Here is a 24,919-nt window from a genome sequence, read left to right as displayed (position 1 = left end):
TTACTCAAGATTTTTTGCTTAAATTCAAGATTTTTTTTGCTTAATTCAAAATTTTCTTTGCTAAATTCAAGATTTTTTTGCTTAATTCAGGATTTTTTGCTTAAGTCAAAATTTTTTTTGATTAATTCAGATTTTTTTTTGCTTAAGACGAGAGTTTTTTTTTTTTTTGCTTAATTCAAGATACTTTTGCTTAATTCAAGATTTCTTTGCTTAATTCAGATTTTTTTTTTTTTGCTTAATTCAAGATCTTTTTCTTAATTCAAGATTTTTTTTTTTTGCTTCATTCCAGATTTTTCGATTGATTGAGATTTTTTTCTTTATGTCACAGATTTCTTTGCTTAATCAAGATTTTTTGCTTAATTCAAGATTTCTTTTGCTTAATTCAAGATTTTCTTTGCTAAATTCAAGATTTTTTTTTGCTTAATTCAAGATTTTTTAGCTTAATTCAAGATCTTTTTGCTTAATGAAGTTTTTTTTTTTGCTTAATTCAAGATCTTTTGCTTAATTCAAGATTTTTTTTTTGCTTAATTCAAGGTTTTGGTTTTTTTTTTTTTGCATGATTCAAGATCTTGTGCTTAATTCAATTAATTCAATTTTTCACTTGATTTGAGATTTTTTTTTTTTGCTTATGTCAAGATTTTCTTGGCTTAATCAAGATTTTTTGCTTAATTCAAGATTTTTTTTGCTTAATTCAAAATTTTCTTTGCTAAATTCAAGATTTTTTTGCTTAATTCAGGATTTTTTGCTTAAGTCGAAATTTTTTTTGATTAATTCAAGATTTTTTTGCTTAAGACGAGAGTTTTTTTTTTTTTTTGCTTAATTCAAGATATATATTTATTTTGCTTAATTCAAGTTTTTTTTTTTTGCTTAATTCAAGCAACAAAAAAAAATCTGCCAATGGAACAAGTGAAAATTATCTTGGTAAGATTTGTTGCAATCAGATTTTCCAGATCTATTGTCTATAAATCAGTTCTTATATTTCACTGAAAAGTTCCTCTTCAGGTGATTCTGTCTGATTTTAAGTGTGATGAACTATTTGGACTAGAAATGAGAAAAATACACTTGGTCAGATTCAGATTTTTGCAGTGTAAGGAAAGGCAAATGTATTTATACAACACCATTCATACACAGGGCAGTTCAAAGTGCTTTACAAAGGCACAGCAACACATAAAATTACATGAAAATCAAAGAGAATAAGACATTAGTCAAAAGGAAAGTGCAGAAAGAATAAAAAGAAAGACAGAAATCAAAACAAGATACAGAGACAGTTAAAAGAAAAGCTAAAAACAGTCTGGATTAAAAGCAACCAGAACAGTTATAACTGTGAGTTTCAGTGCAGGTATTAGAACTGAAAACAAAAACAAACCTACTTTACTCAAAGGCAGCTGGAAACAAATGAGTCTAACCTTGATTTAAAAGAGCTGACAGTTTCAGCACACCTGCAGTTTGTATGTAACAATCTAGATTACTTAGATTACATTTTGATGAAGTAATTTATAGATTTACATTGGTAATTATAAACAGTAACTATATTCTGTAAGCTATTATTTTTCAAACTTAATTCACAAAACAAATTTGACATAATTTATTCGACTTCTTACCTGCACATGATGTTACGAAGCTTTTCCAAGTTGGTGGGAGTGAAGTACCAGTATGTTCTGTCGCAGCGTCTCACGTCTTTGTCGATGCGATGCAAATTGATTAAATACATATCCAGCTGTTCTTGCTGAAAAAAATAAATACATAAATAATGGATTAGATTTCTGTTGTGCTTTTCAATTCACCCAAAGTGCTTACATTATTGATCCATTATTCACATCCTGGTGGTTTTAACTACGTCTGTATCCACAGCTGTGGCCCCTCCCACCACCACTGAACATTCATACACATTCATACACCAGTGTGAGTGACGCTAGAGGCAGGTGGGTGAAGTGTCTTGCCCAAGGACACAACGGCACACGACTGGGACGGTCAACCCTTTGATTACACTGGTCAACAGCAAATTTATTGTTGAAGTTTTTTGAGCTGATTTAGGATCATTTTGGTGTGCTGAATCCAAAAATCACATTCATTTTGCTCAATCAGGTCAACTTTCTGAACTATGCTACATATTGGCTTTTTAACATTTTTGCTTACATTTATGGGCATTTTCACATCATATGATACAAAATTCTTTCATATTTCTTGCAATAAATGAGTTCTGAAGATTTTACTTTTGCCAATTTATGATTAATGTTTTTTTTAATATTACAGGTGAATGAAATGGCTTCGACTAGAAGATCTTGCAAAAATAAGCCTGACCTATTCTGCTACATCTGCGGTGAATACACCATTGTACCTAACAGGAATCAAGTGATCAAATGATTTTTTTTCTCTTAAAACCTATTTTGGGTGAGAACTATATAAAAAAATCAACTAATAAAGTCACAAAAATGTAATCAATTTTGTGAGAAGATCAAATGTTTCAAAATCAAATTAGCAAAAAAACCTGACCTGATTGAGAAAAACAGATGTCATTTTTGGACAAAATGGTCCTAATTCAGGTGAAAAAACCTAGACAACTTGCAAAAAAACATTTTTTTTGTAACCCAGTGTAGATAGATAGATAGATAGATAGATAGATAGATAGATAGATAGATAGATAGATAGATAGATAGATAGATAGATAGATAGATAGATAGATAGATAGATAGATAGATAGATCTATCTATCTATCTGTCTGTCTGTCTGTCTGTCTGTCTGTCTGTCTGTCTGTCTGTCTGTCTATCTATCTATCTAATTTTATTTACATAGCACCAAATCATAACAAAAGTTCTCTCATGACGCTTTACATATCAAGTTGGTCGGTACCAGACTCTACGCCAATTCACAGAAACCCAACAGAATCCTCCAGGAGCAAACACTTGTGACTGGTGACAGTGGAAGGAAAAACTTCCCTTTAACAGCAGAAACCTGGAGCAGACCCAGACTCCTGGAGGATGGACGTCTGCCTTGACCAGTTGGGGTTAAAGAGAGAGAGTAAAGGAGGAGAAAAAGAGAGAGCGACAGAGATAGAGAGAGATACGGTAAAACTTACAGAATAGGTTTGTTCTTCTGAGGACTCGTCCTGTTTGATGTCTCCCTCCATGTCTGCAGACTCTGGACCAGGAAGCATGTTGTCCATCTCAGGCTCGTCCTCTGACAGTCCCAGGTCTGTGCCGTCTGGACTGGTGTTACAGGCTGTGTCCAGATGCGGGTCCAGGACCAGGTCCTCAGATGCTGCTTTCTGTCTCTGGTCCAGAGACAGGGGGGGTGCAGCGAGGCCCGCCAAAGGCCTGGTCCTGTTGTCTTCAGATGTCACGCATGTTATTCCTGCGGGGATGTCCTCCATTTCCAAGGCTGAAGGAGAGTCGTCTGAATCTGCTGTGTCTGGAGACTGTCTGGACAAGGACAGACTGCCTCTGGACGCCGACTGAAGAGCGTTCAGCACTTGTCTCACAGGTGAATCGGACCCAGGTTTGTCATGTGTTATTTCAGCAGCTTTGTCTTTGGTAGCCTCAGGTGGGTTTGAAGCTGCTGTCTTAGTGTCCGTCCTTTCTGTCTCCATGGAACAGCTGTAGACTTTTGGTGACGGGGTCGTTTCAGACGCTGTTTCCCGTTTGTCGGTCAGCTCTGGCGTCTGGTCGTCTTTGTCTGATGTCAGCGGACACAAGGCCTCCGCTGCCACATCTGTGCTCTTGTTCGCTTGAAATGTCAGAGTCTGGCCAAGTGGTGGCGCTTGGAAGTATTCATTATGAATCTCTGTTTCTAGCTTAAGAACATTCATGTTTTCTGGACCCGATTTCACGTTCTTATCGAGTTCGTCTGTGTTTAAAGCTGCAGACTGGTCTTCTGTTGGGATGTCCTTCATGGCTGCGTCACACATACCTTTTACGGACTCATCAACCATGGAAACATCCGTGCCCTCTGTTGTCCCTGTGGTTGAATCCTCGTCCCTGGCTGCTGGGTCCGCCCCCCCTGACCCCCCTCCAGCTGACTCACTGGCTGCTGGGCTCCTCATTGGCTCTTCTCCAGCTGTAGTTCCCTTTGGAGGGTTAGCGGACTGGGCCGGTGGTTCGGTGGTTGGTGAACTGACATCTGAATCCGGCTGCTGATTTGACACTTGTGTCGAAGAGCGGCTGCAGGTGGACGACTGAGCATGTGCAGGTTCATCTGGGATCCCTCCTTCTCCCCCCTCCGCTGTGGGCTCAGGTTCAATCTGTTCTGCTGCTTCAACATATTCAAATACCTGGTGTGGATCAAAGCAAAGAGATGAGCATGCAACTACTTTGGACTGAATGTGCTCAAAGCTGAAGCGGTTATCAGTGGTTTTACAGGTGTAATCCCATTAACCGTGAATTGCACGCCTTTCACACAACTGCTGACAATTATCCAAAGCATGTAGACCAGGGGAGTCAAACTCATTTTAGTTCAGGGGCCAGATTCAGCTAAATTTGATCTGCAGTGGGCCGAACCAGGAAAATAATTACATAATAATATATAAATAATGTCAACTCCAAATTTTTCTCTGTGGTTTAGAGCAAAAAAAGTAAATTTACATTATGAAAAGGTTTACATCTACAAACTATCCTTTCAAAAGATGTGAATAACATGAACAGACTGAAAAAAAAGTGTAATTTTAACACTATTATGCGTCAGTTTATCATTTACACATTTACATTATAACTTACAAATACACAACATTTAATAACAGACAGAATATATTAAAATTGTACTTATTTCTTTTGAGACCTTTCAGGTTGTTCATATTTTTCAGGTTATTCACATTTTTTGCAAAATTCTACTTTGTTTTAGTGAAATACATGAAAATATTTGCATTTACAGAGAGAAAAATTTGGATTTGTCATTATTTGCATGTTATTATGATAGTATTTTACTGAATCCTGTCCCCTTGAGATTGAATTGGTCTGAATGTGGAGCCTGAACTAAAAGGACTGTTAATATCTTAGTGTAATTTTTGCATTTTTGCACAAATTCATCCAAAGGGCCAGAATGACCCAAAATGACCCCAGGTGTCAAAGAGCAGACAAAGGATGGAATCAGTAGTGATGGTAGTAAAAGCATCAGGTAGATGAGCTTGTAACTCTGTAGTCGTTGTGGTTTACCTGTGTGCTACTGCTGGAGTCACTTTGGGACTGGACATTCTGATGACCTGAGCTGCTACTGAGAGAAGACTGCAGTTGGAAAAACAACAGACACAGATCAGACACAACTGTCCACCATGTCCTGACAGTAGGAGTTCACTGTAATGATGCAGTTTTTTTGAACTTGCATCTGTGCTGATGGTGGAGTCCCTCTGCACTGGTCCTCTTTCCAAACTGGCCCCGGACAAACATCTGGCTAATGCCTCTGCATGTTTCTCTCTCTCTCTGGCAGACGATGGCCTCACACCCCTGCCACTCCTTCATAGTGTGTTCGTACATGGTCCTCATCTGCTCATCGATCTGAAACACACACTGTATGTAAGCCAGACGGCAGCCTGAGTACATGGAATCTGTGATGTGGACATAAATACCTCCAATCTGCATTTCTCAGTCATGCTGAAGTGGTAGTGTCCCAACAGGAAGGGCCACACTTCTTTACGAATTGAAGGGGCGACTCCACCAAAATACACCAGTCTGTGGATCTCCTTTTCCTCATAGGCCTAAACATGATGAGATTGTTTTCATCAGCTTACTCTGACATCACACTACACTGGAATAATTTAAAAATCTAAGTTTTTCATCGGTCACAGTTGGGTATGACTCTTACAGAGCTGTCCTGGAGGAAATGACCCCAAACCTCCACCGAGAGCCCACTGTAGGCATCAGCAGGAACATCAGGATCCACGATAGTGGTGTTAACCAGAGCAGATAGATGAGTACGAACTGTGGACAGGTGACGGCAGTACGCCAGCCCTGAACAAAATATACATAATACATACATACATACATACAATAAATAAATAAATCAATTAAAAAAAAAATTAAAAAAATATATATATATATATATATTATATATATATATATATATATATATATATACACATATTAGAGAGAGAGAGAAAGAGAGATGATAGTTGAATAGATGTTTACTTTTTCAGGAACACAACAGTAGACAACTACACTGATGGCATCTCATTAAGTATGTCTAGTATTATCTTAACCCATAAAGACCTAGTGGTACTTCTGTGGCAATTTTTTCTCTCTATTTAACTTTCCTTAACTGATTTATCATCATTTTTATTATATTATCCTCTGTATTTAGCTTTTTTCAGTGTAAATTCTGTATTTTCCTATATTTAATTCACTGATAATGTAGATGTTTATGAAAACTCAGAGTAAATTCAAAAGTTTTTAGAGAAAAATGACGAAAAAGGGACTTTTTCAGCAACGATATCACTAACTCAGTGTTGGTCAAACTGTGGGGTGGGCCCCCTAAGGGGTGTGTGAAGTCTTCCCGGGGGGTCATGGGATCAGTCTTGGGTGTTTTTTGTTCTTTAGGTTAGAACATGATAAGGTGGAACTAATGCTTGATGGTTGGAGCACCCTGGACTCATTTTATGGACGTCCACCAAACCAGTTTACTGCCATGGTGATCTGTCACTAGACTAGACAAAGAGTTTAGGTTTGGACAATGGACAAGAACTGGACTGGAAAAGACACATGGACACACATGTTTGTGTTTTGGACCAGTTTGGACTTTAATGTTCTCAGATGTCCAATGGAAATGGGCTCATGGACCCACTGATATTGGTCACATGTTCATCTGTGGAACTAACATGTGTTTTTTGGACTAAAAAAAGGAACTTTACTGTCAGAGTTGGAGATAACTGTACATTTCCTATTTTTATTTGTATAAATATTGTCTCGGAGCAGTCTGGGTGAGTTTATTTGTGTTATTCAAACAAAAATCTATTTTTAATTTGAACAACAAATTATTCAAGGAAAAGCAGAAAGTATTGTTATAATATTGATGTTTCTGTCAATAAAAGTTATAATTGCACCACTGTTACAATATTATTGGGGTTGAGGGGGGATTGGAGGTTTATGGTCCTCCAAAGGGGGGGGGGGGGGGGGGCACAGAAAAAGAAGAACCACTGGTCTAACTGAACATATATTTGAAGCATTTGTACTTAACTTGAAAAGTAACATACACATAAATACAGCCGACAAATACAAAAACATATTAAAACACTGACAGGAGCCAAGTTTTTGATCATAAATTAATTATTTACAGCAACAGCAGATGTTTCTACTCACATCCATAGAAAGCACGAGAAATGATCTGGTACTTCATGGTGTCACAAAGGAGCTTTAACGGAGCCCTGTTGGTGTGACATTAGTGCACTTAGTGAACTGTGACAGTCTTCATCCAGGGTTGAACTTATATTGAAATGCTTACCTTTCTTGGTTGCAGCCATAAGGCAAAGAACCATCTGATGAACCATTCTGTGAGCAGGAAGAGCAGGAGGATTTTCTCTGGGTCGGTTGCCACATGCTTACTCCTTGGTCCATTAGCTCCAGGGCCACTGCACACCAAAACAGCTGTTAGCTATTAGCACCAAAACCTAGTAAAATACACGTCTACAAATACAATGTTTTTAAAAATTAAGGAAAAACCAAACCAAGCTGGTGGATGAAGATGGAGATGAGGCATACATATTAAGGGTGTGTCCATGCAAGGCTCCTTAAGGCTGATGGGACTATAATGGGAAATGGACAAACAGGGACCTAACGGGCAAAAAATAAAGAAATGAAGCAAATAACTAGATGTAATGATCATGCAGTGAATGTACCACGGAAAACAAATGTGTGTCCATCGGTTTGTCATTTTAGATGCAATCGTTGTTGAAGTTGTATTCAATCAGCCTAAATAGGCAGAGGAAGACTAAGGACACTTACTGAACTCCATCTGATTGCCAGGAAAGAGGATCCGAAACACATAATCAGTTGCTTCATCTTCTTCCTTGTCTGATACAGAGTCACATGAGCTCTGTGGACTCCTCTTCCGAAGTTTGGGAAAAACTTTCCCCTGTAATCAAAACAAAGGCACCACATGTGGACTCTAATCTGAAGTATAGTGAGTGCATTAGTAACAACAGGTCATTGGAGTTGGGTTGGTATGGAAACGACTGAAAACACCTAACAAAGGGCTGGATCTACTAAGATCCCAATTTGCGTGTAGTAATTTGCTTGCACAATCTAGAATTTTGCATCTGAGGTGTGATCACAGTTTGCAGGTGATTTACCAAGATTGCTTGTGCAAATTACAACAGGTGCAAAGTCTTGGAGACCGCCCTATTTAAATGGGTTTTACATGCGCTACTGGAGACAATACACTGTAGAAACTGCTCTGGGATACGACAGCATTAATGGAAACAGTGCGCTGAATGATCCAGACGCAATTTTTTCTTCTGCATATTTTTTCTTCCATCACTCCAAATATCTTCACACGAGGGTGAAAAATGCATTCTCGTTTCATCATTTCTTTGTCCTAACAACTACCATGTGAGCGCAATTACGCATCCAACCCGTTTGCACCTCCTTTTGAGATGTGTTAAATATAGACGCAGTTTCTATGAGCAAAATTGCGTTCGAGTTTGATAAATCACTTTGCATGTATTAAATTAATATATTTACATTTTCTCCTCCCAGCACACGTATAACTGCGTGTAAATGCCCCAAATTGCATATTCATTGTGGCAAATGTACTAACTGGATGCAGACCCGCTATTTTGCACCTTTGAAAGACGCAACCCTTAGTGCGCACTGTTAGTAAATTAGTTTGTACATTTTTTTGCGTGTGCAATGAGTTTGCACACATTTTAATACACGCAAACCTTTGATAGATCCGGCCCTAAGTGTCTCAGGTGTCAATTTGTTGCTCTGCTCTTGCAAACATTCCACCACCTTGCCACGGGGTCCCCCAAGGCTCTGTGCGGGGGGCCCTCCTCTTTGCCCCGTATACCACCTCACTGGGTCAGATCATGCACTCACATTGTTGTCATATCACTGCTATGCGATGATACCCAGCTCTATGTGGCATTCCCCCCTGATGACTCCACAGTCTCAGATGGTCTCTGACAGATCTGCATGGATGAAAGCCCATCACCTCCAGCTAAACCTGTCCAAAACTGAGCTGCTGGTCTTCCCAGCTCAGCCAACCATACAGCAGGACATCTCCATCAAAACTGACTCCTTATCTCTTGCTCCTACAAAAGTAGCTAGAAACTTGGCGGTCATGATTGATAATCAGTTGACCTTCACAGATCATGTTGCCTCTGCCACCTGATCATGTCACTTTACTCTATTCAATATAAGACAGATCAGACCACACCTAACCCAACAGGCCACCAGCTCCTGGTCCAGACCATGGTTATCTCCTGCCTTGACTACTGTAATGCTCTTCTAACAGGCCTCCAGCCTGTGCTGTCCAAACACCACATGAAAAAACACCACACAGTGGTGTTTGGTTAAAGGGAGGAGGACAATTTTGATGTGTGTTGCATATCCACATTTATAATATGTACTGACCAATGAAGAGTCTTCTTTTTCTATCACTTTATATTCATGTAGTGTACTGAATTACACTGTTTACTACTGTTCAGTCGTCAAAATCTTGTGTTAAAGGTGCGGGAGACTTTCGTGACCGATTTTTATCAAATCTGTAAAACCTCAGTCATATCCTCAGTATCATGAATCTGTAAGTCTTTCTGTCATTACTCACCTGAATCTCTTGCATCACGGTGAACGATTTTGAAGTGCCATCCACCATAAATAAACCATGTGTTTACAAACAGAGCCGGCAGGTAACTCGGGCATCTTCGGAATTTTGTTGCGATGTGCATTATGGGAAATGGAGGTTCACACAGCCACCTGCAGAGGTAGCTGCTACAGACACAATGCGGAAACGGCAGGAGCTCCCTTCCCTCTATGCATATTCCTCCAGCCGTTTCTGCGTTGTGTTTCTTTCATCCATTTAATTCATATGGTTGCGCTGCCGCTGTCAGGCGGCTGCGCGAACCTCCATTTCCCATAATGCAGGTCGCAACAAAATTCCCAAGATGCCTGAGTGACCTACCGGCTCTGTTTGTAAACATATAGTTTTTTATGGTGGATGACATTTTGGAATTGTTCACTGTGATGCAAGAGATTCAGGTGAGTAATGACAGAAAGACTTACAGATTCGTGATACTGAGGATATGACTGGGGTTTTATAGATCTGATGAAAAATTGGTCATGAAAGTCTCTTAAGTTTTTTCTCTTAAATTTTTCAAATCTTTGCGACATATGGAGCCATTCAGAACAACAACATATGGGTGAAGCATTAAAACATGAGGTAAAAACACCACTACCATAGAGTGAACTGCTTTAGCTGGTGAGAGAGGCTACAAACAGAGAGTTGTAGTGAAGAGAAAACATCAGAGAAACTATAAAAATAGATATATCATGAACTGTGTCGGAAAAACACAAATCTTTGTGATGCTGATGAGTACAGATGTTTGTTTGACATTGCTTTGTCTCTGTGTCTTTGAATGTAGAACATTCATTTATTCCTTAAAATAAGTTGAAAACATTGGTTGTATACGTGGTAAAACATCAGCTGCTGGTGTTGCTTATTATTAGAGCTCATTTCTAGATCATTTGGTCTCAAAATAAGCTGCAAACTCTGACCTAGAAAAGGAAAGATATATGTTTTAAAAACAAGGCGGACATTCTTGCATTTCTATCAACATTTAAAACTAGGAAAAAAAACAAAACAGATTAATATCCCCAAAATAAGTACATTTCCCTTTCTTGAAAATCACACTGCAAATTATTTGGTTCTTACCAAGAAAAAAAAAGAAAAACCAAAACTTAGATTTAGAAGTCTTAGATAATTGATCTTGTTTTAAGACTTCATTTTTAATTTTAAATGTTCATCTGTAGACAGGATTTTCTAGATTTAATCTGAATTCAACAGATCTAGTCCAGTAGAATTCTCTTGCTGCATGGACAGATATTTCACTTGTCTTCAGTCCCTTCACCTCAGATTTAGTGTGTTTATCTTGTTTCAGACACTCCTTTTTTGCAGTGATGAGCTTGGTGGGTTTTTCCCTCACACAGACGTTTACATGGACTGTGTAGAATAAACTTTGTCATCATGGAGGATCACACTGATGGTTCAACACTGTGATAAAACCTGAAACATGCTGAATTCATATTGTCCACTGTTATTTTTTTTATTTTTATGTTCCGAACCACCCCATGCTTTTCTGATCTGTTGTTGTATTTCTGCATCATTTATGAAAACAGTAGGTATTCTGAAGGGCTCTGTTCACCTTTCCTCTCTGGTTCCAGAGGGGCGGGTCCAGCTGTCCATGTGGTAGCAGTCCGGTTTCAAGGCATGTGAGGAACTGAAGCAGGTGTCCTCCTTTGGGGAAATGCAGAGGAGGTCTTTGGATTCCATCCTGGCTCACCAAAACTACCGTCCCGCCGCTGTTAACTGGAGAGGTCGACACTGTGAGCTTTCATTTCAACAGCGACTAAAACTCTGAATTACGTAACTAGGACATGGCAGTATTTGACATTGGTTGACAACACCATACATACATCGAGGTGCAAAATCAGGAGGGAGAAAAAAATTACCTTGCTGATGACAGTGGAGATAGACGATCTCTTCCAAACGAATCGTCATTGCATAATCCCAGTAGACACTAAGAGAAAGATCGGTAAGAACCAGCCATTAGCTTCCATAAAAACATGTCATTAGTCCTGTGGAACTGAGCTACTGGCACCAGTACTGGAGTGGTATCCACCGGACTCTGATATCTGTCTTTAACCCTTTCATGCATAGTGGTCACTCCAGTGGACAGCTCTTCTCCAGCTGTTCTCTTGTATATTCATGGGTTTTGCTGTTTTAGTTCCATATCAGCCAACACAGTGGACGCTTATGCATCATCCCATACACTGCAGTTCATACATTACTGTAACTTTGCTGTTCTTGATAAACCTGATCTGCAGTAAGATGTTTTAGTGTAAATCAATTGCTAATTGTTATTAGACTGTAATTAACAGTTTTCTTTTTTTTTTTTTTTTTGGCATGTTATCTCCATGAAGTCAGTAATAACTAGTATTAACCCTGTAAAACCTGAACCATTAAATCATTGACAGAAAATTCTAGTTCTTTGGAACTGGAGCCTTTATTGGGCCTTCTGAACAACCCAAAAAATGTTTTTTCAAATATCAATTTCCATGTATAAGTTTGAATTTTGTATCATATTTGATACATCGGGTCTCCATGCTCAAATATTATTTTTGAACAAACAAAAACATAATATAACACAAACATGTCTTAAAAATTGGTAATTCCTTTTCAAAATTGGCAAAGTTCTTCCTCCTTCTTCATGAATGACAATCATGTAGTGTCACTGGAAGGGCGTCTGGTGAATGAATTCCTGCCCCCTGGTGCATTATCCATGTATTGAATATATCTAATAGTATACATCAGGTTTTTCAAGAAAAAAAATATCACATCATGTAGAGGGCAAGTTTATAATAGTTTTGGATTTTTCATTATAGTTTAGTTTTATTTAGTTTTGACTTTTTTTTCCTCTAATTCACTTAGTTTTAAATTGTTTTTACAGCAGGTTTGCTAGTTTTTATTTTTGTTATTTTCTAAATGCTTAGTTTTCATTTAGTTTTAGGGGGGGGTTTTTATATCTTTTCTCTTCTTCGTCATCATATTCAAATAAATCCCATACATGACTCTGCTGCTTTCTCCCAACTTTAGTTTCCAGGTAGAGTGAGGATGGGGAGACGACTAAACGACAAGTGACGAGAAGTGACGGACCATTAAATATTGTATGGTGCCTCTAATTAAAAGGGCTGGAGGGAAATAAATCAATTTATATCAATCCGACATTGACAAAGACGAAAACTAAGGTAATTTATTCATAATTTTTAAACGTTTTAGTTAGTTTCATAAGCACACAGTACAGTTTCAGTAGTTATCATTTTTTTATTTTAATTATAGTTTTATTTATTTCAGTTAACGAAAATGTTTTTACAATTCTAGTTTTCGTCATTTCGTTAGTTTTCGTTAACGATAATAACCTTGGTAGAGGGCTTCAAAACCCATGTATCAAATATGATATGTTTGGTGTTATAGGGTTAGAGTATGTTAAAAAGTGAGAAAACATCAGATTAGCTGCAAGAAAAATGTTTTGATTTCATAGTTTTCACACAGTATATCACTTTCTGATGATGGGTTTTAAACGCATGTTTCTTTCTTCAAAAATTTAATGCATGGTGTCCAGCTGAGAGGACATTTTTGTAACTCGATGAAAAATAGGGTTATAAAAAATTTCAATCACTTTTTTTTTTTTTCATGCCTAAAAAGGAATAAAAACACTCAGCAAAAAAATCTCAACTAAGGTTCTCATAATTCACACATGAAAGGGTTAAGGTTCATATTATCTACGACAGTGTACATTTATGTCTTGGTGATGTCGCTGAACAAGAACAGAGGGAGGATACAAAACTATTCCAGGCGCTGTTTGCAGCCAGCAAGAAATCTAGTACCAGAAGATGGTTCAGCCCAACTCCACCAACAATAGAAGACTGGTACGGGATCATCTGGCAAATATTCAAACTGGAAAAACTGACTTTATCAGAATCCAGGGAGACAAACTGGATCATATGTGGGACAAATGGATCAAGTTTACATCCATTAACCACCCAGTATTTGTATCACTCCTCTAAAAATGTCCTCATTTATACAATGTTCTTGTATTTATGCTGTGTTTTATTTTTTATGAACACATATATACAGGGTGTGATAAAAAACAGAGGGGGGGGGCAGGCAGTTATACACGTGGGGGTGTGATCCATAACTAATGTAACTAACGCTGGTGTGAAACGAAAGTGAAACTTACTTTCAACGTCCAACTCCTGGTTCTATTCCTCTATCATTCAGCAGACCTTACACGAAAATTTTCACACCTTCTAACCTGTATCCACTGGACCCCCTCCTCTGCTCTATGGGCCCCCCACAAATGTTGGACCCCATGAGTTTGTCTTTTTCCAACAAAAAAAAGAAACCGAGCTGCTGTCAGTCTGACCTCTTCTCAGAATCGAGTTCCCCCACGTTGCCGTTCATCAGCTGATTGGGCGTCCACTTCAGTGTCATCAGATCTGCGGTTTGATGTAAAGACAGGTATCCTGGGATGGCCTCCATATCGTCTCTCTGCAGACAAAAGGAAGAACTGTTACAGTATTACAGGACATTTGTCATCACTATAGTAACAACAACACAAAAGAAGGATTTTCTCCAGGGATGCACGATAATTATCAGTCAGATATTGAAAAACATGACGTCGTTCTGATAAGTCCGATAATTAAAGTTTCACTGATAAACACAGCCCATAATTATAAATCTACCGTACTTTCCGGACTATAAGCCGCACTCACCCCATCTCCAACGTCTCACTATCGTTTCATTGATGCCAAGCTTACGTGCTACAGCTCTATTTCCTTCTTTGTCAGCCAGATCGATCGATAGCCAAGAAAACATAAATTAGCTGCATTTTTAGAGCTGCAGGTTCACAGTGTGTGGAAAAAAGTAGCGGCTTATAAACCGGAAATTATGGTAAATTGCTTAGACTAGCGGCATTGTACCCGTGGTTCCTTGTATGATAGCGTCCTCCTGTGGTGAATCAGTGGCATTGCACCCAAACGCTCTCCAGTGTCCCGTGTTGCAACATCAATCGGACATCAATGGGACGGACAATGGACACGGGGCAGGGCCGAAACGTGCATTATGTAGAAGGATTTGGTGTATTTCACCAGTACACGGTGCACATTGTTGCCTTGGTAACCGCCATAAAAACCAAGAAGAAGAGGCAGAAGAACTGGAAGAATGGGAACTATTGGTGTTGGTATCGGTATCAGTTACGAGAAGCAGGAAGTTATCGGTTATCGGTATCGGTTGTAATAAACAGTTATCGTGCATCCCTCCTTTTCTCTTATTATTTCCCATATATATTTTTAAACCTTTACCGGTTGCACTAGAACATTGTTCTTGCCAAACAGGAGTGTGGCTCTGGAGTTCTGATGGAGGGATTCTACATAGTCCCTCACCCACATGAGAGGACGGTCATCTATGCTTCCACTGGACTGTCGCTTTTGGATCTAATCCACGGTTAGAGAAAAGCACAACAGTTAGAGAGCAAATACTAAACACAGACGTTCATACGTACATTTTCAGTGATGGTTCTTTTTTGTTTAGTTTTTGGATCATTTTTTAAAATTTATTTTCATTGTGCATCTCCAAAAGTACAAAAAAAAGAGAAAGAAATTCCCATTTTATGATATAAGATTTTGTGACACACAAAGTATAACCCCCTCCTCCCAGAACCAGTGGCGACCCCCATACCAACCTAACCTAGATCTCAAAATACAAAAACCACTAATAAAACAAATACATGTATATAGATGAAAATAAGTATAATTTACAGATATAAACAGGTATGTGATAAGGACAGTCATAGATAATTATGTTTCACTCTTTCTTTCACCCTAATGTAAACACCATCCCACAGACTGAGGCGTTTTGGACCGATTGAATGCATCCACTGACCTATGCTTCAGAACTATATCTAAAAAACTAGAAAAGCACTCAGAGAGCGCAGACCTCTGCCAAGGCAGATCACCACCCCCCCCCCGATCACCACCAAAAATGTAATTATTTGTCCCTTGTGCCAGTATCAACATTTCCAGAAAATTTTATCAAAATCCGTCCATAACTTTTTAAGTTACCTTGCAAACTAACCAACAAACAAACAAAAAACAAACGAGTTCCTATATATCGATAATGTAACCATGTGGCTAACTGGTGTCATTTTCAAATTATTAGTTAGCATTTGAATGTAGAGAAACGAATTGTGACCCCCTGGCAATTCCCTGTGTAACTGCTTCCGTAATTTTCGTTGAACAGCAAAAACGGAACTTATGTCATAGAACATATGTCTGTGGATGTGTAAAACAAATTTCATAAGGATATTTCACGAATTGCATTTTTTGATTTTTTGAAAATGGTGCAAAAAAATAACAAAAATCAACAGAGCATAACGAAAGAGAAATGGAGCAGAACGATATTTCGTACAAAGTTGAAGCTTGGTACCAGTCATGTGTATGTCAAATTATATTACATTCCAATCAATGTTTGTTGAGTTACAAAGAAAAATGTGTCGTAAATGGGATTTCAATGTTAAACTGAAATGTCCACAGAGTCCACATTCCACAGTGGATGTGGGTAATTTTGTGCCAGATACAAGATATTGTTGTAAGCTACGGGTGGATCAAATTGGAGGCTAATCGAAGTCATTTTGAATTTTTTATGAATTTTTGAAAATTGCTCAATGATGACAGATAGGAAAATTGTAGATTTTGTGACCTTGCTGTGACCTTGAACTTTGGCCTACTTGGCCCAAAATTTAATGGCTTGGTCCCAGGGCCTAGGCCTATCTGTGGGTACAATTAGGTAAAGATGGTTGTAAGAGTTTTCCCGTAAAGTTGCTAAAACAAACACACAAACAAACTAGAAAAGCACTTGGAGAGCGCAGACCTCCGCCAAGACAGATCTCCCCCCGATCACCACCAAAATTTAAACATTTGTTCCTTGTGCCAGTATCAACATTTCCTGAAAATTTCATGAAATCTGTCCATAACTTTTTGAGTTATCTTGCTAACAAACAAACAAACAACACGCAAACACACATGCAAAGTGATCACAATACCTCCTGGTGGAGGGAATAGCTGATCCCTTGTTGCTGTGATAAAATATGAGGCCGTTTCCATGTCAGTGCCAGCCTTTCCTTGGCTGCACATCAGTGATGGTTGACGTGTGATTTGGGACTCACCAGGGCCGGTCGTCTGGACGGGAGTCCTGCCGACAGTGTCCACTGTGGATGCGGTGTCTCTGAACCAGTTCATCAGCAGGGGTCGGTCCAGAAGTGGTCCGCTGTCTTTACTTTGGTGTACTCCAGCGCACACGGACCCACTGGAAGACAAACCAACAAAGAGCTTAAAGTACATTTACACTTACCTGTGAGCAGAAGCCAATTTGAACGATATCGAGCCGATACTAGGTCAAACGTGAAGTTAATCTGAAATGTTTTTTAAAATTAATTCATTTACGTTACTTTGTTTTGTCTTGTTTGGTTCGGTTTGGTGCATATGTTTTGTGTTCTGTTTTGGGAGAAGGGGTGGGATTAAAAAAGTTCTACTTCCTCCCACTCCTTTTCGAATATGCAAATGAAGTCATACTTTGTTTTCATGCATATGTACAGGTTTTTGTTTTGGTTTGTTTGTTTTGATTTCTTATAATCTGTTTCATTTGTAAAGACTAAGTGGGATTACTTGGTTTTGTTGCATATTCAAAATAAATAAACTAAACTAAACTAAATATGTTATGTGTATTTATTTATTCACTCATCTTCCATTTCCCCTTTTGGGAACTTATAACATATGTACACATACATCTCATTGTGCCTTGTTTGAAATGTACTCGTATTTGAAAAAAAAGAAATTCATTCATTCGTTCATTTAAATTTGAAACTTGAATATATAATATAACGTAAATTTCTGCACCTACCATGTCTCCAATATCTTAGATAATATCATTTTCATTCTACATTTTCGTTTGAATTTTAAGTATTTATGACCCCGCCCCCTGAAAAGGAGGAAAGGGCTGTTGTTTTTGGTTCACTTTATTTGTTTGTTCACACTCTAGCAGCAAAACTATTGGTTGAGTTCATACCTAATTGAGTTTATATATTACCAGTGACCCAGAATAGATGTGGCTATATTTTGGGAAAAGTAGGTCAAAGTTCAAATTTCTTTACTTTTTAATTTTTTTCCCCCCATTTACTTATAATGGGTGAAATGTGTCTATGCTGACATCAGCACACGCATAGACATGATGACATCACCTGGATCGATGCTAAAATAAGCTACAATATGTGTAAGGGGAGGGGTTTGTTATGACTGGAACCACTTGTTTTCATATGTTTTCTGATACGTAAATTTTGATTTTTTTTCCCCACATAAAATTTATTCAGTTTCAAATGATAAATTACAAAGTGAAACTGAAATAAATGTCATATCATATAAATTATGATATTTAAAGTCTATTTTGTACAGTTTCAAATTAACTGTAGGTCAAGAACTCCAGCAGCACTTCATTTCATTCTTAATATTATATTTTTTTATTGTGTTTAGAACAGGGCTCTCAAACTCATTTTCTTTCAGGGGCCACATTCAGCCCGATTTGATCTGCAGTGGACCAGACAAGTAAATAATAGCATCATAACCTAAATAATGACAACTCCAAATTTTTGTCTTTGTTTTAGTGCAAAAAACCCCATTAAATTATGAAAATATTTGCTTTTTTAAACTATCCAAACAAAAAAGATGTAAATAACCTGAAAAAACTGAATTTCTTAAGAAAATAAGTGCAATTTTAACAATATTCTGCCTCAACTTATCATTTCTACATGTGCATTATGGATCAGATCTACAAAGACACTAAACACTTAGAAACAGGAAGAAAATTGTTCAAATTGTGCTTAATTTTCTTTAGACATTTCAGGTTGTTCATATTTGTTCAGGTTATTCACATTTTATTGTAACAGGATAGTTTGTAAATATAAATATTTTCATAATTTAATGTTATTTTCTGCACTAAAACAAAGACAAAATTAGAAGTTGTCATTATTTATAGGCATAATATAATATAATTTTTTTCACATCAAACCGAGAAGAAAATATGGAGTCATTATGTTTTTAAGGTTTTTATGCTGTTATTATTTTACTGTAGGTCAAGGGTGTCAAATTTTTTAGTTCAGGGGCCACATTCAGCCTAATATGATATAAAGTGGGCCGGACCAGTAAAAATATAAGTAATAAGATGAGAACTTTTGAGAGTAAAAAGTAAATTCTGTAATGAAAATGTTTATATCCACAATTGTACTTGAACATGACATGAACAAATATGAACAAGCTGACAATTCTTAGTAAAATAAGTACAATGTTAACAATATTACACCTTTTTTTTTTTTTTTTTTTTTTTTCCTCGCCACTGTCACCAATCACAAGTGTTTGCCCCTGAAGGATTCTGTTGGGTCTCTAAACTTAATTTGATTCTGATTTGAATTGATAAAGCACTTTGTGACTCTGTCTGTGAAAAGTGCTCTATAAATAAAATTTACTTTACTTACTTACTTTACCTTAGTTTATCATTTATACATGTGAATCACAACTTAGAGATCACAATAGATCAAATACACACAACATTAAGTAACAGGGAGATTATTATTAAAATTCCACATACGTCTCTTAAGACATTTCAGGTATTCATATTTTTTGTAAGACTAGCCTGTAAATGTAAACATTTTTGTGTAATTTTACTTTTTTTTTTTTTTTTACACTAAAACAAAGAGATTAATTTACAGTTTTTATTATTTACAGGTTATTATTATAGTATTTTACTGGTCTGATCAACTTTAGACTGAAATGACCTAAAAGGATTTGAACATCCTTGATTATTAATATCTTCGGTAATTTTTGCATTTCACAAATTCATCCCAGGGGCCAGATTGAACCTTTGGGGCCGGATTTGGCCCCCGGGCCGCATGTTTGCCACCTGTGTTGTGGATCATATTGGTCTGTATGTGGAACCAGAACTAAAATGAGTTTGACAACCTTGACTGTGGAATATTCACACTTTGCAAATTCATCCCACGGGCCGAATTGGAACCTTTGGTGGGCCGCATTTGGGCCCCGGGCCACATGTTTGAGACCCCTGGTTTAGAATGAAATAAAGTTCTTAAACACAACAAGAACTGTTGGAATTCTCGACGTACAGATAGTATTTCTCCTTCCTCGTGTAATGCAGAAGTACGTAAAATTGTGCCAGAACCTTTTATTTCGCTTCATAAAAATAAATAACACCTTTAATATCAAAATATATATGAACATTTAAAACATGTGAAGTGAAAAAATACTGAATTAAAATTTCATGTAACTAGAGCGACTACTGTAACCATTGTTTATGTTGAATACTTTTAAGTTGTTGTTCACTTGGTCAGTTCTTTAATAACATATTCTTTTTCCAAATGAATTAAAAAGCTCCATAGTTTGAAGCCGCTGTATTGGGGTTAACAGTGAAGGTGAGAGGTTGATGAATACCCAGTAGTGATGCAAGAATTGGTCCATCCACAGGATCCATCAACATGGCTTCTCGCTCATAGTAAGTACTGCAGGAAATAATATGCACATGAAAAACGTACACCGTGTCGCCCCGCAGGGCAACAGCTGCAAATGAGCTAAATGAAAAATAACATCTATTCTGAACTGACATGTTCTGAAGAAGGAGCTTACAGATGTTCTACAGTTAAAAACACAAACTCTGGAGTCATTTACACACATAAGGAACAATGCATTAGAATACCTGCTGTTTTCTACCAAGTACAGGACAATCTTATCTAGGAGCTTCTCCATCAGCGCGGTTCGAATCCACAAGTGTTTCAACGCCTGAGGAGGAAGGTTGGCCAGTTTGGACTGACGCCCACGGTCGTTACTCAGAGAAGAGTTGTTCTGCTTACTGAAGAGAAGAGTTGAACAGACAGAACAGATAAACATATGAGGGATTAGTTTAGTTAGAATATAACATTAAAACTAAAACAAGAACATTTTTAGACAAAAAATGGATGTTGAGAAGTATTCAAGTCACTATTACTTATATTGTCTGTCAATTATTATTTGTTATTTACTTTCACTGCTGTTTCCAAATTCAGAGGTGGCCTTGGGGGGTGGGGTCTGGGGGTTTATGCTCAAGGGAGACCCACAATATTATCAATTCATGTCAGAAAAGATATGTTTTTGGGAATTTTGGGAATTCTATTCATAATCCTGAACAAACTATTCATCATGGAGGAAAAATGTTGTTGGATTGATCCTAAAGGATGAATGTCACAGAAAGATTAGGCTGGCCAGCATCATAAAAATTCTGGGAAATCTTAGCTACATTTCTGTCACTGACCCTGATGGTGAAACTGGGTCAACTGACCAGCTCCATCCAATTTCAGAGAAGTCTCTACTACAGGCATCAACCTGAGCCAGTTCTGGGAAATCTATAATTATTCTATCTGAACCATCATGCAGTTCCACACCCTAGTTCAAATATCTCAAGTATTATCATAATTTGTGCAATAATCAGTGCCATTATACTGTTAAAAATGCCATTTACACCTACGTTTGTATACAATTTGAAGAAAATATAGTCATGCAGTAAAAAAAAATATTAAAAAAAGAACCAGTTCCATCCCAAAGCTAAAATTTTGTCCACAACATCTTGAAACATATATGAAGACATGGTAAAAAATTTCAAAATGTTCATTAACTGGCCGCATGGTAATTTGAGTGCTCAAGTAAAGAGTATTTTTGTGAAAAACTGAAATCGACCCATTTTATTCATTGCCTCACAGTAACACTTTTCATTGAAATGTAGTTTTTGCAGTAAATTGTTGCATCTTGACCATAAGAATCCATGCAAAAAAAAATGAGGTCTCTACATTCATCCATTCTGGCACAGTGCAAGCCTGAAGAGAGAGGACATTTGGAAGAATTAGCCTTTTGGCCTGATTTCAAGGCCTCATGGACCAAACATGAAGGCACCTACAATTATTTTGATGTAAAATATGATCTTTTCAGGGGGATTTCACTCCAGACTGTAAGTTTCAGCAGTGTGGTTTGAATACCTGAGGAGATACAGCTCCTCAAAGTTGGCCGAAAAGCAAATTGGCAAAATTAAAAAAAAACAAAAACATTAATTTTCAAAGGGCTGGATCTCCTAAACTATTACAGATATGACATTAAAATTTGGATGTGTTCGTTTATCTGGTAGGTGAACAAGTGTGAATTTTTTCAGAATTTTCTGGGGGTCATGCGGGGCACTTTCTGAAATCTGGTTGATTTGGGATGGAATGACCCATATGGGGAAAGTTTAGCTCAGATGGACGATGGAAAAGGAACTACATAGACACTAAAAGGCTCATATATAGACTGAATCTTCCATACCTGTTTTCAATCAGCTGCTCCAGCTCCTGAACCTTCTGACAAAGCTCTTCTGCCGGTGAAAAACTTTTTGCCATCTTCATGAATAATGCTGCAACCTTATTAGTGCACAGCAGACCTGCAATACGACGTTTGAGTCCATGCAGCACACAGGCTTCTACTACAGCTACACACACACACACACACACACACACACACACACACACACAGAGACAGACAGACACAGACAATTTTAATTTTTAATCACAATCATCAGATCAAGTGAAAAAGAGTCCTGTCAAGTGTATGGTAGTGTGTGTGTGTGTGTGTGTGTGTGTGTGTGTGGTGGGGGGGGGGGGGGGCATACTTCTCAATTATTTTTTCTTCCATCAATCCAAAAATGTTCACATGAGGGTGAAAAATGTGTTCTCTGCATCTCGTTTCATCATTTCGATGTCTCCTAACCACTTCCATGTGTGTAATTCCACACCCAAACCGTTTGCTCCTCCCTTTGAGACGTGTTCAATACAGACACAGGGCCGGATCTACTAACATCCCAATTATATGTAGTAATGTGCTTGCACAATCTAGAATTTTGTGTGTGGGGTGTGACCACAGTTTGCAGGTGATTTACAGAGATTGATTGCGCAAATTACGAGAGGTGCAAAGTCTTGGTTTTCTTTTTTTTTTTTTTTTTTTGTAAAAAGTTGTGAAACTCTTGTCCCACAAATGCGGACAGAAAACTTATAGCTGGTTCTGAGGAGGTTAAGAAAACCCATTGTGAATTTTAGTCTAAAGCAGGTGGGAGACACATGTACAGGTGGTACAAGCAAAAAATAGACTGACGTGTGTGGAGGTGTTTACTGGAGCAAAGATAGGAAGGATGGGAAACACACACACACCACACCTCAGCCCTGGAAGTATCAACACCTTTGGAGAGTGTCAATTTACTTTTATCTATATACAGTATATATTATATGTACAATATATATTATATGTACGGTATATACAGGGGGGAAGCAAAATTTACAATATTTTGAGGCAGGGATTGAAAGACAGTGTATGACCAATTAGTTTATTGAAAGTCATGAGAATTTATTTGCCACAAGAAATGTACATAATAGAAAATGTTTTCATTCTATGTGTCCTCCTTCTTTCTCAATAACTGCCTTCACACGCTTCCTGAAACTTGAGCAAGTGTTCCTCAAATATTGGGGTGACAACTTCTCCCATTCTTCTTAATAGTATCTTCCAGACTTTCTCGTAATAGTTTTGCTCATAGTCATTCTCTTCTTTCCATTATAAACAGTCTTTATGGACACTCCAACTATTTTTGAAATCTCCTTTGGTGTGAGTGCATTCAGCAAATCACACACTCTTTGACGTTTGCTTTCCTGATTACTCATATGGGCAAAAGTTTCTGAAAAGGTATGGATAATAGTGTTAGGTATGATTATGACATCAATATGTTTGGTTTCAAAACAATTGACGTAGTGCCTGCTGAGAAAAAAAAAACTAAATGTTCATTGTAAATTTTGCTTCCCCACCCTGTATTATATATACAATATATTATATGTACAGCATATATTATATATACAGCATATATTACGTCTACAGTTATATTATATTCTACAGTATAATATATGTACAGTATAAAGCATGGGTGTCAAACATACGGCCCATGGCCAAACCGGCCCACCAAAGGGTAAGATCCGGCCGGTGGGATGAATTTGTCAAATGCAAAAATTACTCAAAATGTTACGAAAAATGAATAATATCAACAATCAGTGATGTTCAAATCATTTTAGTTCAGGTGTCACATACAGACCAACATGACCTGAAGGATCAGAACCAGTAAAATACCATCATAATAACCTATAATAAATAATGACAACTCCAACATTTGATCTTTATTTCAGTATAAAAAAAAGTAAATTTACATGAAACTGTTTACATTTAGAAACTACCCTTTAACAAAGAATATGAATAACCTGAACAAATATGAACAAACTGAAATGTCTTAATAAAAATAAGTGCAGTTTTAATAATATTCTGCCTGTTATTAAACGTTTATGTTTGTAGATCCTCTGCATCCGTACGTTACCATAATGCACATATAAATGATAAACTGAGGCAGAATATTGTTAAAATTACTCTTATTTTTCTTAAGGCATTTCAGGTTATTCATGTTATTCACATTTTTAAGGAGACTTTGTAGATGTAAACATTATCATATGTAATTGAACTTTTTCAACTGTTCTTATTGTACTGGTCCAGTCCGGTTCAGATCATATTGGGCTGAATGTGGAACTGAACTAAACTGAGTTTGACAGCCCTGGTATAAAGTCACATAAAATAATCCACCAACTTAACTAATAAAAGCTGCAAAATAAACAGATACAATGCTGGTAAAAGACTGTGGAGCCCAGATTAGAGCAGTGAGGTGAAGAAGCAGAGGACGAAGTGAAGAAGCAGAGGATGAAGGAAGGAACAGAGGATGAAGCGAAGAAGAACAGAGGATGAAGTGAAGAAGAACAGAGGATGAAGTGAAGAAGAGCAGAGGATGAAGTGAAGAAGAACATAGGATGAGTGAAAAGAAGAGCAGAGGATGAAGTGAAGAAGAGCAGAGGAGGGAGTGAAGAAGAGCAGAGGATGAAGGAGAAGAACAGAGGATGAAGTGAAGAAGAGAGGGAAGTGAAGAAGAACATAGGATGAAGTGAAGAAGAGCAGAGGATGAAGTGAAGAGAGCAGAGGATGAAGTGAGAGAAGCAGAGCAGGATGAAGTGAAGAAGAACAGAGGATGA

General features: G+C 37.5%; 1 protein-coding gene across 1 annotated transcript in view; it reads right to left on the bottom strand.

Moving 5' to 3' along the window:
- The window catches only part of LOC115429140 (small G protein signaling modulator 1-like), a 34,934-nt gene extending 10,111 nt beyond the window's left edge, over window positions 1–24,823 (bottom strand). Inside the window, 21 exon segments of the mRNA XM_030148388.1 lie at window positions 1,602–1,726; window positions 3,077–4,267; window positions 5,145–5,213; window positions 5,312–5,414; window positions 5,416–5,483; window positions 5,555–5,683; window positions 5,791–5,936; window positions 7,281–7,345; window positions 7,423–7,549; window positions 7,923–8,052; window positions 11,342–11,505; window positions 11,649–11,716; window positions 14,123–14,247; window positions 15,060–15,191; window positions 16,922–16,944; window positions 16,947–16,999; window positions 17,001–17,061; window positions 20,250–20,317; window positions 20,512–20,664; window positions 22,140–22,302; window positions 24,517–24,823. Coding sequence (XP_030004248.1) covers window positions 1,602–1,726; window positions 3,077–4,267; window positions 5,145–5,213; window positions 5,312–5,414; window positions 5,416–5,483; window positions 5,555–5,683; window positions 5,791–5,936; window positions 7,281–7,345; window positions 7,423–7,549; window positions 7,923–8,052; window positions 11,342–11,505; window positions 11,649–11,716; window positions 14,123–14,247; window positions 15,060–15,191; window positions 16,922–16,944; window positions 16,947–16,999; window positions 17,001–17,061; window positions 20,250–20,317; window positions 20,512–20,664; window positions 22,140–22,302; window positions 24,517–24,823 — 3,470 coding nt within the window.
- Between the last annotated feature and the right edge of the window lie 96 nt (window positions 24,824–24,919).

Source organism: Sphaeramia orbicularis, chromosome 12 (assembly GCF_902148855.1).
Source record: "Sphaeramia orbicularis chromosome 12, fSphaOr1.1, whole genome shotgun sequence".
NCBI classification, from domain to species: Eukaryota; Metazoa; Chordata; class Actinopteri; order Kurtiformes; family Apogonidae; genus Sphaeramia; species Sphaeramia orbicularis.
This window is presented reverse-complemented; position numbering and strand designations above follow the sequence as displayed.